Source organism: Cherax quadricarinatus, chromosome 49 (genome assembly GCF_038502225.1).
Source record: "Cherax quadricarinatus isolate ZL_2023a chromosome 49, ASM3850222v1, whole genome shotgun sequence".
Taxonomy (NCBI): Eukaryota; Metazoa; Arthropoda; class Malacostraca; order Decapoda; family Parastacidae; genus Cherax; species Cherax quadricarinatus.
The window spans coordinates 24,335,698-24,355,984 of NC_091340.1; the positions used below are offsets into that span (position 1 = coordinate 24,335,698).

Consider the following 20,287-nt stretch of genomic DNA (forward strand, 5'->3'; position numbering starts at 1 on the left):
CCTGCGTCCTGGCACCCCCTCACCTGTGTCCTGGCACTGCTTCACCTGTGTCCTGGCACTCCCTCACCTGTGTCCTGGCACTCCCTCACCTGCGTCCTGGCACTCCCTCACCTGTGTCCTGGCACTCCCTCACCTGCGTCCTGGCACTCCCTCACCTGTGTCCTGGCACTCCCTCACCTGCGTCCTGGCACCCCGTCACCTGTGTCCTGGCACTGCCCCACCTGTGTCCTGGCACTCCCTCACCTGTGTCCTGGCACTCTCTCACCTGTGTCCTGGCACTGCCCCACCTGTGTCCTGGCGCTGCCCCACCTGTGTCCTGGCACTCCCTCACCTGTGTCCTGGCACTTTCTCACCTGTGTCCTGGCACCCCCTAACTTGTGTCCTGGCACTCCCTCACCTGTGTCCTGGCACCCCCTCACCTCCGTACTGGCACCCCCTCACCTGTGTCCTGGCACTCCCTCACATGTGTCCTGGCACTCCCTCACCTGTGTCCTGGCACTCCCTCACATGTGTCCTGGCACTCCTTCACCTGTGTTCTGGCACTGCCCCACCTGTGTCCTGGCACTGCCCCACCTGTGTCCTGGCACTCCCTCACATGTGTCCTGGCACTCCCTCACCTGTGTCCTGGCACCCCCTAACTTGTGCCCTGGCACTCCGTCACCTGTGTCCTGGCACCCCCTCACCTGCGTACTGGCACCCCCTCACCTGTGTCCTGGCGCTCCCTCACTTGTGTCCTGGCACTCCCACATCTGTGTCCTGGCACTCCCTCACCTGTGTCCTGGCACTCTCTCACCTGTGTCCTGGGACCCCCTAACTTGTGTCCTGGCACTCCCTCACCTGTGTCCTGGCACCTTCTCACCTGTGTCCTAGCACTCCCTCACCTGTGTCCTGGCCCTCCCTCACCTGTGTCCTGGCACCCCCTACTTGTGTCCTGGCAATCCCTCACCTGCATCCTGGCAGCCCTCACCTGTGTCCTGGCACTGCCTCACCTGTGTCCTGGCAGCCCTCACCTGTGTCCTGGCACTGCCTCACCTGTGTCCTGGCGCTCCCTCCCCTGTGTCCTGCACTGCCTCACCTGTGTCCTGGCACTCCCTCACCTGTGTCCTGACACCCCCAAACTTGTGTCCTGGCACTCCCTCACCTGTGTTCTGGCACCCCCTCACCTGTGTCCTGGCACTCCCTCACCTGTGTCCTGCCACCCCCTCACCTGTGTCCTGGCACTGCCTCACCTGTGTCCTGGCACTGCCCCACCTATGTCCTGGCACCCCCTAACTTGTGTCCTCGCAATCCCTCACCTGTGTCCTAGCACTCTCTCACCTGTGTCCTGGCACCCCCTAACTTGTGTCCTGGCACTCCCTCACCTGTGTCCTGGCACCTTCTCACCTGTGTCCTAGCACTCCCTCACCTGTGTCCTGGCCCTCCCTCACCTGTGTCCTGGCACCCCCTAACTTGTGTCCTCGCAATCCCTCACCTGCATCCTGGCACCCTGTCACCTGTGTCCTGGCACTCCCTCACCTGTGTCCTGGCAGCCCTCACCTGTGTCCTGGCACTGCCTCACCTGTGTCCTGGCGCTCCCTCACCTGTGTCCTGCACTGCCTCACCTGTGTCCTGGCACTCCCTCACTTGTGTCCTGGCACCCCCAAACTTGTGTCCTGGAACTCCCTCACCTGTGTCCTGCCACCCCCTCACCTGTGTCCTGGCACTCCCTCACCTGTGTCCTGGCACTGCCCCACCTGTGTCCTGGCACTCCCTCACCTGTGTCCTGGCACTCCCTCACCTGTGTCCTGGCACTGCCCCACCTGTATCCTGGCACTCCCTCACCTGTGTCCTGGCACTCCCTCACCTGTGTACTGGCACCCCCTCACCTGTGTCCTGGCGCTCTCTCACCTGTGTCCTGCACTGCCTCACCTGTGTCCTGGCACTCCCTCATGTCCTGCACTGCCTCACCTGTGTCCTGGCACTCCCTCACCTGTGTCCTGCACCCCCAAACTTGTGTCCTGGCACTCCCTCACCTGTGTTCTGCCACCTCCTCACCTGTGTACTGGCACTCTCTCACCTGTGTCCTGGCACCCCCTCACCTGTGTCCTGGCACTGCCTCACCTGTGTCCTGGCACTGCCCCACCTATGTCCTGGCACCCCCTAACTTGTGTCATGGCACTCCTTCACCTGTGTTCTGGCACTGCCCCACCTGTGTCCTGGCACTGCACCACCTGTGTCCTAGCACTCCCTCACCTGTGTTCTGGCACTCCTTCACCTGTGTCCTGGCACTGCCCCACCTGTGTCCTGGCACTGCCCCACCTGTGTCCTGGCACTGCCTCACGTGTGTCCTGGCACTGCCCCACCTGTGTCCTGGCACTGCCCCACCTGTGTCCTGGCACTCCCTCACCTGTGTCCTGGCACTGCCTCACCTGTGTCCTGGCAGTGCCCCACCTGTGTCCTGGCACTCCCTCACCTGTGTCCTGGCACTGCCTCACCTGTGTCCTAGCACTGCCCCACCTGTGTCCTGGCACTGCCCCACCTGTGTCCTGGCACTCCCTCACCTGTGTCCTGACACTCCCTCACCTGTGTCCTGGCACTGCCCCACCTGTGTCCTGGCACTGCCCCACCTGTGTCTTGGCATTGCCCCACCTGTGTCCTGGCACTGCCTCACCTGTGTCCTGGCACTGCCCCACCTGTGTCCTGGCACTCCCTCACCTGTGTCCTGGCACTGCCCCACCTGTGTCCTGGCACTCCCTCACCTGTGTCCTGGCACTGCCTCACCTGTGTCCTGGCACTGCCCCACCTGTGTCCTAGCACTCCCTCACCTGTGTCCTGGCACTGCCCCACCTGTGTCCTGGCACTCCCTCACCTGTGTCCTGGCACTGCCTCACCTGTGTCCTGGCACTGCCCCACCTGTGTCCTAGCACTCCCTCACCTGTGTCCTGGCACTCCCTCTCCTGTGTCCTGGCACTCCCTCACCTGTGTCCTGGCACTGCCCCATCTGTGTCCTGGCACTCCCTCACCTGTGTCCTTGCACTGCCTCACCTGTGTCCTGGCACTCCCCCACCTGTGTCCTGGCACCCCCTAACTTGTGTCCTGGCACTCCCTCACCTGTGTCCTGGGACTGCCTCACCTGTGTCCTGGCACTGCCCCACCTGTGTACTGGCACTGCCCCACCTGTGTCCTGGCACTGCCCCACCTGTGTACTGGCACTGCCCCACCTGTGCCCTGGCACTGCCCCACCTGTGTCCTGGCACTGCCCCACCTGTGTACTGGCACTGCCCCACCTGTGTCCTGGCACTGCCCCATCTGTGTCCTGGCACTGCCCCACCTGTGTACTGGCACTGCCCCACCTGTGTCCTGGCACTGCCCCACCTGTGTCCTGGCACTGCCCCACCTGTGTACTGGCACTGCCCCACCTGTGTACTGGCACCTCCTCACCTGTGTACTGGCACTCTCTCACCTGTGTCCTGGCACCCCCTCACCTGTGTCCTGGCACTGCCTCACCTGTGTCCTGGCACTGCCCCACCTATGTCCTGGCACCCCCTAACTTGTGTCATGGCACTCCTTCACCTGTGTTCTGGCACTGCCCCACCTGTGTCCTGGCACTGCACCACCTGTGTCCTAGCACTCCCTCACCTGTGTTCTGGCACTCCTTCACCTGTGTCCTGGCACTGCCCCACCTGTGTCCTGGCACTGCCCCACCTGTGTCCTGGCACTGCCTCACCTGTGTCCTGGCACTGCCCCACCTGTGTCCTGGCACTGCCCCACCTGTGTCCTGGCACTCCCTCACCTGTGTCCTGGCACTGCCTCACCTGTGTCCTGACAGTGCCCCACCTGTGTCCTGGCACTCCCTCACCTGTGTCCTGGCACTGCCTCATCTGTGTCCTAGCACTGCCCCACCTGTGTCCTGGCACTGCCCCACCTGTGTCCTGGCACTCCCTCACCTGTGTCCTGACACTCCCTCACCTGTGTCCTGGCACTGCCCCACCTGTGTCCTGGCACTGCCCCACCTGTGTCTTGGCATTGCCCCACCTGTGTCCTGGCACTGCCTCACCTGTGTCCTGGCACTGCCCCACCTGTGTCCTGGCACTCCCTCACCTGTGTCCTGGCACTGCCCCACCTGTGTCCTGGCACTCCCTCACCTGTGTCCTGGCACTGCCTCACCTGTGTCCTGGCACTGCCCCACTTGTGTCCTAGCACTCCCTCACCTGTGTCCTGGCACTGCCCCACCTGTGTCCTGGCACTCCCTCACCTGTGTCCTGGCACTGCCTCACCTGTGTCCTGGCACTGCCCCACCTGTGTCCTAGCACTCCCTCACCTGTGTCCTGGCACTCCCTCTCCTGTGTCCTGGCACTCCCTCACCTGTGTCCTGGCACTGCCCCATCTGTGTCCTGGCACTCCCTCACCTGTGTCCTTGCACTGCCTCACCTGTGTCCTGGCACTACCCCACCTGTGTCCTGGCACCCCCTAACTTGTGTCCTGGCACTCCCTCACCTGTGTCCTGGGACTGCCTCACCTGTGTCCTGGCACTGCCCCACCTGTGTACTGGCACTGCCCCACCTGTGTCCTGGCACTGCCCCACCTGTGTACTGGCACTGCCCCACCTGTGCCCTGGCACTGCCCCACCTGTGTCCTGGCACTGCCCCACCTGTGTACTGGCACTGCCCCACCTGTGTCCTGGCACTGCCCCATCTGTGTCCTGGCACTGCCCCACCTGTGTACTGGCACTGCCCCACCTGTGTCCTGGCACTGCCCCACCTGTGTCCTGGCACTGCCCCACCTGTGTCCTGGCACTGCCCCACCTGTGTACTGGCACTGCCCCACCTGTGTCCTGGCACTGCCCCACCTGTGTACTGGCACTGCCCCACCTGTGTCCTGGCACTGCCCCACCTGTGTCCTGGCACTGCCCCACCTGTGTACTGGCACTGCACCACCTGTGTACTGGCACTGCCCCACCTGTGTCCTGGCACTGCCCCACCTGTGTCCTGGCACTGCCCCACCTGTGTCTTGGCACTGCCTCACCTGTGTCCTGGCACTGCCCCACCTGTGTCCTGGCATTGCCCCACCTGTGTCCTGGCACTGCCCCACCTGTGTCCTGGCACTGCCTCACCTGTGTCCTGGCACTGCCCCACCTGTGTCCTGGCACTGCCCCACCTGTGTCCTGGTACTGCCCCACCTGTGTCCTGGTACTGCCCCACCTGTGTCCTGGCACTGCCCCACCTGTGTCCTGGCACTGCCTCACCTGTGTCCTGGCACTGCCTCACCTGTGTCCTGGCACTGCCCCACCTGTGTCCTGGCACTGCCCCACCTGTGTCCTGGCACTGCCTCACCTGTGTCCTGGTACTGCCCCACCTGTGTCCTGGTACTGCCCCACCTGTGTCCTGGCACTGCCCCACCTGTGTCCTGGCACTCCCTCGCCTGATATAAAACGCCTTCTAACATAAACTACATATTACTCTCAAAGCATATTTGTACATAATTTTTACGGTTTTTATGCTATTAAAAGTTCAGAAACTGACATCACGTTTATTCCAAGTGATGACGCAGTTGAATAAAGGTTTAATGATGCTGACCTGGCAGCCCGTCGTCTCAGCCGTCGGTTGGAGTAAGGATCCTTCTCCGACTGCTTCCTGTAAGGTCTGTCACTGTGGTTGTGGCCCCAGGGTGGCCGAGCATCACTGCTGTGACCACTCTCTCGAGGCAAGGATGTTGTGCTCCTTCTGCCTACACGCTTACGGGACTCCCTCCGTGGACTGCTTCTGAGGGAGAGGCATGGGATGGTGGTTAGTGAGGGAGAGGCATGGGATGGTGGTTGGTGAGGGAGAGGCATGAGATGGTGGTTAGTGAGGGAGAGGCATGAGATGGTGGTTAGTGAGGGAGAAGCATGGGATGGTGGTTGGTGAGGGAGAGGCATGAGATGGTGGTTAGTGAGGGAGAGGCATGGGATGGTAGTTAGTGAGGGAGAAGCATGGGATGGTAGTGAGGGAGTGGCATGGGATGGTAGTTAGTGATGGAGAGGCATGGGTTGGTGGTTAGTGAGGGAGAGGCATGGGTTGGTGGTTAGTGAGGGAGAAGCATGGGTTGGTGGTTAGTGAGGGAGAGGCATGGGTTGGTGGTTAGTGAGGGAGAGGCATGGGTTGGTGGTTAGTGAGGGAGAGGCATGGGTTGGTGGTTAGTGGGGGAGAGTCATGGGTTGGTGGTTAGTGGGGGAGAGGCATGGGTTGGTGGTTAGTGAGGGAGAGTCATGGGTTGGTGGTTAGTGGGGGAGAGGCATGGGTTGGTGGTTAGTGGGGGAGAGGCATTGGATGGTAGTTAGTGAGGGAGAGTCATGAGATGGTGGTTAGTGAGGGAGAGTCATGAGATAGTGGTTAGTGAGGGAGAGGCATGAGATAATGGTTAATGAGGGAAAGGCATGGGATGGTGGTTAGTGAGGGAGAGGCATGGGATGGTAGTTAGTGAAGGAGAGGCATGGGATGGTAGTTAGTGAGGGAGAGGCATGGGATGGTAGTTAGTGAGGGAGAGGCATGGGATGGTAGTTAGTGAGGGAGAGGCATGGGATGGTAGTTAGTGAGGGAGAGGCATGGGATGGTAGTTAGTGAGGGAGAGGCATGGGATGGTAGTTAGTGAGGGAGAGGCATGGGATGGTAGTTAGTGAGGGAGAGGCATGGGATGGTAGTTAGTGAGCTAGAGGCATGGGATGGTAGTTAGTGAGGGAGAGGCATGGGATGGTAGTTAGTGAGGGAGAGGCATGGGATGGTAGTTAGTGAGGGAGAGGCATGGGATGGTAGTTAGTGAGGGAGAGGCATGGGATGGTAGTTAGTGAGGGAGAGGCATGGGATGGTAGTTAGTGAGGGAGAGGCATGGGATGGTAGTTAGTGAGTGAGAGGCATGGGATGGTAGTTAGTGAGGGAGAGGCATGGGATGGTAGTTAGTGAGGGAGAGGCATGGGATGGTAGTTAGTGAGGGAGAGGCATGGGATGGTAGTTAGTGAGGGAGAGGCATGGGATGGTAGTTAGTGAGGGAGAGGCATAGGATGTTAGTGAGGGAGAGGCATGGGATGGTAGTTAGTGAGGGAGAGGCATGGGATGGTAGTTAGTGAGTGAGAGGCATGGGATGGTAGTTAGTGAGGGAGAGACATGGGATGGTAGTTAGTGAGGGAGAGGCATGGGATGGTAGTTAGTGAGGGAGAGGCATAGGATGTTAGTGAGGGAGAGGCATGGGATGGTAGTTAGTGAGGGAGAGTCATGAGATGGTGGTTAGTGAGGGAGAGTCATGAGATAGTGGTTAGTGAGGGAGAGGCATGGGATGGTGGTGAGGGAAAGGCATAGTGAGGGAGAGGCATTGGATGGTAGTTAGTGAAGGAGAGGCATGGGATGGTAGTTAGTGAGGGAGAGGCATGGGATGGTAGTTAGTGAGGGAGAGGCATGGGATGGTAGTTAGTGAGGGAGAGGCATGGGATGGTAGTTAGGAGGGAGGCATGGGATGGTAGTTAGTGAGGGAGAGGCATGGGATGGTAGTTAGTGAGGGAGAGGCATGGGATGGTAGTTAGTGAGGGAGAGGCATGGGATGGTAGTTAGTGAGGGAGAGGCATGGGATGGTAGTTAGTGAGGGAGAGGCATGGGATGGTAGTTAGTGAGGGAGAGGCATGGGATGGTAGTTAGTGAGGGAGAGGCATGGGATGGTAGTTAGTGAGGGAGAGGCATGGGATGGTAGTTAGTGAGGGAGAGGCATGGGATGGTAGTTAGTGAGGGAGAGGCATGGGATGGTAGTTAGTGAGGGAGAGGCATGGGATGGTAGTTAGTGAGGGAGAGGCATGGGATGGTAGTTAGTGAGGGAGAGGCATGGGATGGTAGTTAGTGAGGGAGAGGCATGGGATGGTAGTTAGTGAGGGAGAGGCATGGGATGGTAGTTAGTGAGGGAGAGGCATGGGATGGTAGTTAGTGAGGGAGAGGCATGGGATGGTAGTTAGTGAGGGAGAGGCATGGGATGGTAGTTAGTGAGGGAGAGGCATGGGATGGTAGTTAGTGAGGGAGAGGCATGGGATGGTAGTTAGTGAGGGAGAGGCATGGGATGGTAGTTAGTGTGGGAGAGGCATGGGATGGTAGTTAGTGAGGGAGAGGCATGGGATGGTAGTTAGTGAGGGAGAGGCATGGGATGGTAGTTAGTGAGGGAGAGGCATGGGATGGTAGTTAGTGAGGGAGAGGCATGGGATGGTAGTTAGTGAGGGAGAGGCATGGGATGGTAGTTAGTGAGGGAGAGGCATGGGATGGTAGTTAGTGAAGGAGAGGCATGGGATGGTAGTTAGTGAGGGAGAGGCATGGGATGGTAGTTAGTGAGGGAGAGGCATGGGATGGTAGTTAGTGAGGGAGAGGCATGGGATGGTAGTTAGTTGAGAGGCATGGGATGTAGTTAGTGAGGGAGGCATGGGATGGTAGTTAGTGAGGGAGAGGCATGGGATGGTAGTTAGTGAGGGAGAGGCATGGGATGGTAGTTAGTGAGGGAGAGGCATGGGATGGTAGTTAGTGAGGGAGAGGCATGGGATGGTAGTTAGTGAGGGAGAGGCATGGGATGGTAGTTAGTGAGGGAGAGGCATGGGATGGTAGTTAGTGAGGGAGAGGCATGGGATGGTAGTTAGTGAGGGAGAGGCATGGGATGGTAGTTAGTGAGGGAGAGGCATGGGATGGTAGTTAGTGAGGGAGAGGCATGGGATGGTAGTTAGTGAGGGAGAGGCATGGGATGGTAGTTAGTGAGGGAGAGGCATGGGATGGTAGTTAGTGAGGGAGAGGCATAGGATGTTAGTGAGGGAGAGGCATGGGATGGTAGTTAGTGAGGGAGAGGCATGGGATGGTAGTTAGTGAGGGAGAGGCATGGGATGGTAGTTAGTGAGGGAGAGGCATGGGATGGTAGTTAGTGAGGGAGAGGCATGGGATGGTAGTTAGTGAGGGAGAGGCATGGGATGGTAGTTAGTGAGGGAGAGGCATGGGATGGTAGTTAGTGAGGGAGAGGCATGGGATGGTAGTTAGTGAGGGAGAGGCATGGGATGGTAGTTAGTGAGGGAGAGGCATGGGATGGTATGGTAGTTAGTGAGGGAGAGGCATGGGATGGTAGTTAGTGAGGGAGAGGCATGGGATGGTAGTTAGTGAGGGAGAGGCATGGGATGGTAGTTAGTGAGGGAGATGCATAGGATGTTAGTGAGGGAGAGGCATGGGATGGTAGTTAGTGAGTGAGAGGCATGGGATGGTAGTTAGTGAGGGAGAGGCATGGGATGGTAGTTAGTGAGGGAGAGGCATGGGATGGTAGTTAGTGAGGGAGAGGCATGGGATGGTAGTTAGTGAGGGTGATTCATGGGATGGTAGTTAGTGAGGGTGATTCATGGGATGGTAGTTAGTGAGGGAGAAGCATGGGATGGTAGTTAGTGAGGGAGAGGCATGGGATGGTAGTTAGTGAGGGAGAGGCATGGGATGGTAGTTAGTGAGGGAGAGGCATGGGATGGTAGTTAGTGAGGGAGAAGCATGGGATGGTAGTTAGTGAGGGAGAAGCATGGGATGGTAGTTAGTGAGGGAGAAGCATGGGATGGTAGTTAGTGAGGGAGAGGCATGGGATGGTAGTTAGTGAGTTAGTGAGGGAGAGGCATGGGGAGAGGGAGCATGGGATGGTAGTTAGTGAGGGAGAAGCATGGGATGGTAGTTAGTGAGGGAGAGGCATGGGATGGTAGTTAGTGAGGGAGATTCATGGGATGGTAGTTAGTGAGGGAGATTCATGGGATGGTAGTTAGTGAGGGAGATTCATGGGATGGTAGTTAGTGAGGGAGAGGCATGGGATGGTAGTTAGTGAGGGAGAGGCATGGGATGGTAGTTAGTGAGGGAGAGGCATGGGATGGTAGTTAGTGAGGGAGAGGCATGGGATGGTAGTTAGTGAGGGAGAGGCATGGGATGGTAGTTAGTGAGGGAGAGGCATGGGATGGTAGTTAGTGAGGGTGATTCATGGGATGGTAGTTAGTGGTATATAAAAATATTGATACACTAAAACAAACATTTGATTAAACTTCGCCCAAAATACTGATGACTGTGTCTACAAGATTCCCTGTAAAAGACTGAACTAAAATTTATTACGGTCAAACTGGGAAAAAAACTTAAATTAAGTCTTCAAAATTAAAATATACCATTAAAACTTGACATGAATCTAATTCTCTGTTCATTCATGTGAGAGATTTTAACCACCCAATTAATTATCAGAAGGCCGAGAAAGTTGTATTAAGCAGTCCCATGGTTGAGTCCATGGGACTGCTGCCATGGGACTTGTATTAAGCAGTCCCATGGTTGAGTCCATGGGACTGCTGCCATGGGACTTGTATTAAGCAGTCCCATGGTTGAGATAAATCAAGGTTCATAGAAAGTATTAATTTCAACATGAATATAAGTTCAGGATTATATAAGTTAGATTCATTTATTATGAATAGAACTTGTGAGAATTTAAGCTATTCCTTACCTGTCACTCATGCCACACTCACCTGCCAGGTGGGAGTCATCACACTGGGTGCCATACTCACCTGCCAGGTGGGAGTCATCACACTGGGTGCCACACTCACCTGCCAGGTGGGAGTCATCACACTGGGTGCCACACTCACCTGCCAGGTGGCAGTCATCACACTGGGTGCCACACTCACCTGCCAGGTGGCAGTCATCACACTGGGTGCCACACTCACCTGCCAGGTGGCAGTCATCACACTGGGTGCCACACTCACCTGCCAGGTGGGGAGTCATCACACTGGGTGCCACACTCACCTGCCAGGAGGGGAGTCATCACACTGGGTGCCATACTCACCTGCCAGGTGGGGAGTCATCACACTGGGTGCCACACTCACCTGCCAGGTGGGGAGTCATCACACTGGGTGCCATAGTCACCTGTCAGGTGGGGAGTCATCACACTGGGTGCCATACTCACCTGTCAGGTGGGGAGTCATCACACTGGGTGCCATACTCACCTGCCAGGTGGGAGTCATCACACTGGGTGCCACACTCACCTGCCAGGTGGGAGTCATCACACTGGGTGCCACACTCACCTTCCAGTTGGGAGTCATCACACTGGGTATCACACTCACCTGCCAGGTGGGGAGTCATCACACTGGGTGCCACACTCACCTGCCAGGTGGGGAGTCATCACACTGGGTACCACACTCACCTGCCAGGTGGGGAGTCATCACACTGGGTGCCACACTCACCTGCCAGGTGGGGAGTCATCACACTGGGTGCCACACTCACCTGCCAGGTGGGGAGTCATCACACTGGGTGCCACACTCACCTGCCAGGTGGGGAGTCATCACACTGGGTGCCACACTCACCTGCCAGGTGGGGAGTCATCACACTGGGTGCCACACTCACCTGCCAGGTGGGGAGTCATCACACTGGGTGCCACACTCACCTGCCAGGTGGGGAGTCATCACACTGGGTGCCACACTCACCTGCCAGGTGGGGAGTCATCACACTGGGTGCCACACTCACCTGCCAGGTGGGGAGTCATCACACTGGGTATCACACTCACCTGCCAGGTGGGGAGTCATCACACTGGGTGCCACACTCACCTGCCAGGTGGGGAGTCATCACACTGGGTACCACACTCACCTGCTAGGTGGGAGTCATCACACTGGGTGCCACACTCACCTGCCAGGTGGGGAGTCATCACACTGGGTGCTACACTCACCTGCCAGGGGGAGTCATCACACTGGGTGCCACACTCACCTGCCAGGTGGGAGTCATCACACTGGGTATCACACTCACCTGCCAGGTGGGGAGTCATCACACTGGGTGCCACACTCACCTGCCAGGTGGGAGCCACCTGCCAGGGTCATCACACTGGGTATCACACTCACCTGCCAGGTGGGGAGTCATCACACTGGGTGCCACACTCACCTGCCAGGTGGGGAGTCATCACACTGGGTGCCACACTCACCTGCCAGGTGGGGAGTCATCACACTGGGTGCCACACTCACCTGCCAGGTGGGGAGTCATCACACTGGGTGCCACACTCACCTGCCAGGTGGGGAGTCATCACACTGGGTGCCACACTCACCTGCCAGGTGGGGAGTCATCACACTGGGTGCCACACTCACCTGCCAGGTGGGGAGTCATCACACTGGGTGCCACACTCACCTGCCAGGTGGGGAGTCATCACACTGGGTGCCACACTCACCTGCCAGGTGGGGAGTCATCACACTGGGTGCCACACTCACCTGCCAGGTGGGGAGTCATCACACTGGGTGCCACACTCACCTGCCAGGTGGGGAGTCATCACACTGGGTATCACACTCACCTGCCAGGTGGGAGTCATCACACTGGGTGCCACACTCACCTGCCAGGTGGGGAGTCATCACACTGGGTATCACACTCACCTGCCAGGTGGGAGTCATCACACTGGGTGCCACACTCACCTGCCAGGTGGGAGTCATCACACTGGGTATCACACTCACCTGCCAGGTGGGGAGTCATCACACTGGGTACCACACTCACCTGCCAGGTGGGAGTCATCACACTGGGTATCACACTCACCTGCCAGGTGGGAGTCATCACACTGGGTACCACACTCACCTGCCAGGTGGGGAGTCATCACACTGGGTATCACACTCACCTGCCAGGTGGGGAGTCATCACACTGGGTATCACACTCACCTGCCAGGTGGGAGTCATCACACTGGGTGCCACACTCACCTGCCAGGTGGGAGTCATCACACTGGGTGCAACACTCACCTGCCAGGTGGGAGTCATCACACTGGGTGCCACACTCACCTGCCAGGTGGGAGTCATCACACTGGGTATCACACTCACCTGCCAGGTGGGAGTCATCACACTGGGTATCACACTCACCTGCCAGGTGGGAGTCATCACACTGGGTATCACACTCACTTGCCAGGTGGGAGTCATCACACTGGGTATCACACTCACCTGCCAGGTGGGAGTCATCACACTGGGTATCACACTCACCTGCCAGGTGGGGAGTCATCACACTGGGTATCACACTCACCTGCCAGGTGGGAGTCATCACACTGGGTATCACACTCACTTGCCAGGTGGGGAGTCATCACACTGGGTATCACACTCACCTGCCAGGTGGGAGTCATCACACTGGGTATCACACTCACCTGCCAGGTGGGAGTCATCACACTGGGTGCCACACTCACCTGCCAGGTGGGAGTCATCACACTGGGTATCACACTCACCTGCCAGGTGGGAGTCATCACACTGGGTGCCACACTCACCTGCCAGGTGGGGAGTCATCACACTGGGCATCACACTCACCTGCCAAGTGGGAGTCATCACACTGGGTGCCACACTCACCTGCCAGGTGGGAGTCATCACACTGGGTATCACACTCACCTGCCAGGTGGGAGTCATCACACTGGGTTTCACACTCACCTGCCAGGTGGGGAGTCATCACACCTGGGTGGGGAGTCCACACTCACCTGCCAGGTGGGGAGTCATCACACTGGGTACCACACTCACCTGCCAGGTGGGAGTCATCACACTGGGTACCACACTCACCTGCCAGGTGGGGAGTCATCACACTGGGTATCACACTCACTTGCCAGGTGGGAGTCATCACACTGGGTACCACACTCACCTGCCAGGTGGGGAGTCATCACACTGGGTATCACACTCACCTGCCAGGTGGGGAGTCATCACACTGGGTATCACACTCACCTGCCAGGTGGGGAGTCATCACACTGGATACCACACTCACCTGCCAGGTGGGGAGTCATCACACTGGGTAACACACTCACCTGCCAGGTGGGGAGTCATCACACTGGGTGCCACACTCACCTGCCAGGTGGGGAGTCATCACACTGCGTATCACACTCACTTGCCAGGTGGGGAGTCATCACACTCACCTGCCAGGTGGGGAGTCATCACACTGGGTGCCACACTCACCTGCCAGGTGGGGAGTCATCACACTGGGTGCCACACTCACCTGCCAGGTGGGGAGTCATCACACTGGGTGCAACACTCACCTGCCAGGTGGGGAGTCATCACACTGGGTGCCACACTCACCTGCCAGGTGGGGAGTCATCACACTGGGTGCCACACTCACCTGCCAGGTGGGGAGTCATCACACTGGGTGCCACACTCACCTGCCAGGTGGGGAGTCATCACACTGGGTGCCACACTCACCTGCCAGGTGGGGAGTCATCACACTGGGTGCCACACTCACCTGCCAGGTGGGGAGTCATCACACTGGGTGCCACACTCACCTGCCAGGTGGGGAGTCATCACACTCACCTGCCAGGTGGGGAGTCATCACACTGGGTGCCACACTCACCTGCCAGGTGGGGAGTCATCACACTGGGTATCACACTCACCTGCCAGGTGGGGAGTCATCACACTGGGTATCACACTCACCTGCCAGGTGGGGAGTCATCACACTGGGTGCCACACTCACCTGCCAGGTGGGGAGTCATCACACTGGGTGCCACACTCACCTGCCAGGTGGGAGTCATCACACTGGGTGCCACACTCACCTGCCAGGTGGGAGTCATCACACTGGGTATCACACTCACCTGCCAGGTGGGAGTCATCACACTGGGTATCACACTCACCTGCCAGGTGGGGAGTCATCACACTCACCTGCCAGGTGGGGAGTCATCACACTCACCTGCCAGGTGGGGAGTCATCACACTCACCTGCCAGGTGGGGAGTCATCACACTGGGTATCACACTCACCTGCCAGGTGGGGAGTCATCACACTGGGTACCACACTCACTTGCCAGGTGGGAGTCATCACACTGGGTACCACACTCACCTGCCAGGTGGGGAGTCATCACACTGGGTATCACACTCACCTGCCAGGTGGGGAGTCATCACACTGGGTATCACACTCACTTGCCAGGTGGGGAGTCATCACACTGGGTATCACACTCACCTGCCAGGTGGGAGTCATCACACTGGGTATCACACTCACCTGCCAGGTGGGGAGACATCACACTCACCTGCCAGGTGGGGAGTCATCACACTGGGTATCACACTCACCTGCCAGGTGGGGAGTCATCACACTCACCTGCCAGGTGGGGAGTCATCACACTCACCTGCCAGGTGGGGAGTCATCACACTGGGTACCACACTCACGTGCCAGGTGGGGAGTCATCACACTGGGTGCCTCACTCACCTGCCAGGTGGGGAGTCATCACACTGGGTGCCACACTCACCTGCCAGGTGGGGAGTCATCACACTGGGTGCCACACTCACCTGCCAGGTGGGGAGTCATCACACTGGGTGCCACACTCACCTGCCAGGTGGGGAGTCATCACACTGGGTGCCACACTCACCTGCCATGTGGGGAGTCATCACACTGGGTGCCACACTCACCTGCCAGGTGGGGAGTCATCACACTGGGTGCCACACTCACCTGCCAGGTGGGGAGTCATCACACTCACCTGCCAGGTGGGGAGTCATCACACTGGGTATCACACTCACCTGCCAGGTGGGAGTCATCACACTGGGTATCACACTCACTTGCCAGGTGGGGAGTCATCACACTGGGTATCACACTCACCTGCCAGGTGGGAGTCATCACACTGGGTGCCACACTCACCTGCCAGGTGGGGAGTCATCACACTGGGTGCCACACTCACCTGCCAGGTGGGGAGTCATCACACTGGGTGCCACACTCACCTGCCAGGTGGGGAGTCATCACACTGGGTGCCACACTCACCTGCCAGGTGGGGAGTCATCACACTCACCTGCCAGGTGGGGAGTCATCACACTGGGTATCACACTCACCTGCCAGGTGGGAGTCATCACACTGGGTATCACACTCACTTGCCAGGTGGGGAGTCATCACACTGGGTATCACACTCACCTGCCAGGTGGGAGTCATCACACTGGGTGCCACACTCACCTGCCAGGTGGGGAGTCATCACACTCACCTGCCAGGTGGGGAGTCATCACACTGGGTATCACACTCACCTGCCAGGTGGGAGTCATCACACTGGGTATCACACTCACCTGCCAGGTGGGAGTCATCACACTGGGTATCACACTCACTTGCCAGGTGGGGAGTCATCCCATTGTGTATCACACTCACTTGCCAGGTGGGGAGTCATCACACTGGGTGCCACACTCACCTGCCAGGTGGGGAGTCATCACACTCACCTGCCAGGTGGGGAGTCATCACACTGGGTATCACACTCACCTGCCAGGTGGGAGTCATCACACTGGGTATCACACTCACTTGCCAGGTGGGGAGTCATCACACTGGGTATCACACTCACTTGCCAGGTGGGGAGTCATCACACTGGGTGCAACACTCACCTGCCAGGTGGGGAGTCATCACACTCACCTGCCAGGTGGGGAGTCATCACACTGGGTACCACACTCACCTGCCAGGTGGGAGTCATCACACTGGGTATCACTCACCTGCCAGGTGGGAGTCATCACACTGGGTATCACACTCACTTGCCAGGTGGGGAGTCATCCCATTGTGTATCACACTCACTTGCCAGGTGGGGAGTCATCACACTCACCTGCCAGGTGGGGAGTCATCACACTCACCTGCCAGGTGGGGACTCATCACACTGGGTGCCACACTCACCTGCCAGGTGGGGAGTCATCACACTGGGTGCCACACTCACCTGCCAGGTGGGGAGTCATCACACTCACCTGCCAGGTGGGGAGTCATCACACTGGGTGCCACACTCACCTGCCAGGTGGGGAGTCATCACACTGGGTGCCACACTCACCTGCCAGGTGGGGAGTCATCACACTGGGTATCACACTCACCTGCCAGGTGGGGAGTCATCACACTGGGTGCCACACTCACCTGCCAGGTGGGGAGTCATCACACTGGGTATCACACTCACCTGCCAGGTGGGGAGTCATCACACTGGGTATCACACTCACCTACCAGGTGGGGAGTCATCACAATGGGTGCCACACTCACCTGCCAGGTGGGGAGTCATCACACTGGGTGCCACACTCACCTGCCAGGTGGGGAGTCATCACACTGGGTATCACACTCACCTGCCAGGTGGGGAGTCATCACACTGGGTGCCACACTCACCTGCCAGGTGGGGAGTCATCACACTGGGTATCACACTCACCTGCCAGGTGGGGAGTCATCACACTGGGTGCCACACTCACCTGCCAGGTGGGGAGTCATCACACTGGGTATCACACTCACCTGCCAGGTGGGGAGTCATCACACTGGGTACCACACTCACCTGCCAGGTGGGGAGTCATCACACTGGGTGCCACACTCACCTGCCAGGTGGGGAGTCATCACACTGGGTGCCACACTCTCTAGAAGGAGGGCCACGGTACTTTGTTGGTGTGATGACACGGTTGGTAATATAGTCTGCCTGGTAGTCCAGTGGTGACAGACGCGGACCTGAGAGTAACACAACAACATCCAGATCACTCTCAACAACACTTACTAAGTCTCTTAAAACATGAAGTGAAAATGCTAAGAGTAAATTACTGCAATACAATCACAAACAGGCGATCTTAACAATGAAGAACAAGTCACATGTAGATGGACATCTTTAGCTGTAGATCTTTCGCACTCTCGTGCGCCGTCAGGAGCTATACAGTGTTGTAAGACATGGGTTGTCATGTGACATGGGTTGTCATGTGACATGGGTTGTCAAGTGACATGGGTTGTCAAGTGACATGGGTTGTCATGTGACATGGGTTGTCATGTGACATGGGTTGTCATGTGAAATGGGTTGTCATGTGACATGGGTTGTCATGTGACATGGGTTGTCATGTGACATGGGTTGTCACTATTACCTTCTGCCTTGCTTCAGGGAATTCACCCTCCTATCTGTTGCTGTCTTGCAACATTGCATAGCTCCTGACGACGCACGAGAGTGCGAAAGATCTGAAGCTAAGGATTTCCTTCCCATGTAGTTTGTTCTGCAGAGTAAATTGCATTAAAATATTTAGAATAATAATTTTAAATGCTTCTGTTTCTTGCAGATCAGTGATTCACCTTCATACTGTATCTGGGGTCATGTAGGAACCTTGGGGAAGTTCTTAGGTTATATATTATCTCTGAGGAAGTTCTCGGGTCATATATTAACCCTTGGGAAGTTCTGGGGTCATATAATAACCCTGGGGAAGTTCTGGGGTTATATATTAACCCTGGGGAAGGTCTGGGGTCATATATTAACCCCTGGGAAGTTCTGGGGTCATATAATAACCCTGGGGAAGTTCTGGGGTTATGTAATAACCCTGGGGAAGGTCTGGGGACATATATTAACCCCTGGGAAGTTCTGGGGTCATATAATAACCCTGGGGAAGTTCTGGGGTCATATAATAACCCTGGGGAAGGTCTGGGGTTATATATTAACCCTGGGGAAGGTCTGGGGTTATATATTAACCCTGAGGAAGTTCTGGGGTCATATATTAACCCTGGGGAAGGTCTGGGGTTATATATTAACCCTGGGGAAGGTCTGGGGTTATATATTAACCCTGGGGAAGGTCTGGGGTTATATATTAACCCTGGGGAAGTTCTGGGGTTATATATTAACCCTGGGGAAGGTCTGGGGTTATATATTAACCCTGGGGAAGGTCTGGGGTTATATATTAACCCTGGGGAAGTTCTGGGGTTATATATTAACCCTGGGGAAGGTCTGGGGTCATATATTAACCCTGGGGAAGTTCTGGGGTCTGGGGTTATATATTAACCCTGGGGAAGTGGGGAAGGTCTGGGGTTATATATTAACCCTAAGTTCCCATGGGGAAGGTCTGGGGTTATATATTAACCCTGGGGAAGTTCTGGGGTCATATATTAACCATGGGGAAGGTCTGGGGTTATATATTAACCCTGGGGAAGTTCTGGGGTTACATATTAACCCTGGGGAAGGTCTGGGGTTATATATTAACCCTGGGGAAGTTCTGGGGTTATATATTAACCCTGGGGAAGGTCTGGGGTTATATATTAACCCTGGGGAAGTTCTGGGGTTATATATTAACCATGGGGAAGGTCTGGGGTTATATATTAACCCTGGGGAAGTTCTGGGGTTATATATTAACCCTGGGGAAGGTCTGGGGTTATATATTAACCCTGGGGAAGTTCTGGGGTTACATATTAACCATGGGGAAGGTCTGGGGTTATATATTAACCCTGGGGAAGTTCTGGGGTTACATATTAACCCTGGGGAAGGTCTGGGGTTATATATTAACCCTGGGGAAGTTCTGGGGTTATATATTAACCCTGGGGAAGGTCTGGGGTTATATATTAACCCTGGGGAAGTTCTGGGGTTATATATTAACACTGGGGAAGGTCTGGGGTTATATATTAACCCTGGGGAAGTTCTGGGGTTATATATTAACCCTGGAGAAGGTCTGGGGTTATATATTAACCCTGGGGAAGTTCTGGGGTTATATATTAACTCTTGGGAAGGTCTGGGGTTATATATTAATCCTGGGGAAGGTCTGGGGTTATATATTAACCATGGGGAAGGTCTGGGGTTATATATTAACCCTGGGGAAGGTCTGGGGTTATATATTAACACTGGGGAAGGTCTGGGGTCATATATTAACCCTGGGGAAGTTATATATTAACCCTGGGGAAGGTCTGGGGTTATATATTAACCCATGGGGAAGGTCTGGGGTTATATATTCTGGGGTCTGGGGTTATATATTAACCCTGGGGAAGTTCTGGGGTTATATATTAACCCTGGGGAAGGTCTGGGGATATATATTAAGGTCTGGGGTTATATATTAACCCCTGGGGAAGGTCTGGGGTTATATATTCTGGGGTATATAATATTAACCCTGGGGAAGGTCTGGGGTTATCTATTAACCCTGGGGAAGGTCTGGGGTTATATATTAACCCTGGGGAAGGTCTGGGGTCATATATTAACCCTGGGGAAGGTCTGGGGTCATATATTAACCCTGGGGAAGGTCTGGGGTCATATATTAACCCTGGGGAAGTCATATATTCTGGGGTCATATATTAACCCTGGGGTCATATATTAACCCTGGGGAAGGTCTGAGGTTATATATTAACCCTGGGGAAGGTCTGGGGTCATATATTAACCCTGGGGAAGGTCTGGGGTCATATATTACCCCTGGGGAAGGTCTGGGGTTATATATTAACCCTGGGGAAGGTCTGGGGTCATATATTAACCCTGGGGAAGGTCTGGGGTTATATATTAACCCTGGGGAAGGTCTGGGGTTATATATTAACCCTGGGGAAGGTCTGGGGTCATATATTAACCCTGGGGAAGGTCTGGGGTCATATATTAACCCTGGGGAAGGCCTGTGGTCATATATTAACCCTGTCATATATTAACCCTGGGGAAGGTCTGGGGT

General features: G+C 56.4%; 1 protein-coding gene across 2 annotated transcripts in view; it reads right to left on the reverse strand.

The window, feature by feature from the left end:
- The window catches only part of LOC128697030 (serine/arginine repetitive matrix protein 2), an 87,036-nt gene that overhangs the window by 50,333 nt on the left and 16,416 nt on the right, over window positions 1–20,287 (reverse strand). Inside the window, exons 8-9 of one of the 2 annotated variants that reach the window (XM_070095260.1) lie at window positions 17,228–17,354; window positions 5,556–5,738 (exon numbers count right to left, since the gene is read on the reverse strand). In XM_070095260.1, coding sequence (XP_069951361.1) covers window positions 5,556–5,738; window positions 17,228–17,354 — 310 coding nt within the window. Of the gene's footprint in view, window positions 1–5,555; window positions 5,742–17,227; window positions 17,355–20,287 lie in introns of both variants that reach the window. The other variant, XM_070095259.1, reaches the window with a different exon arrangement.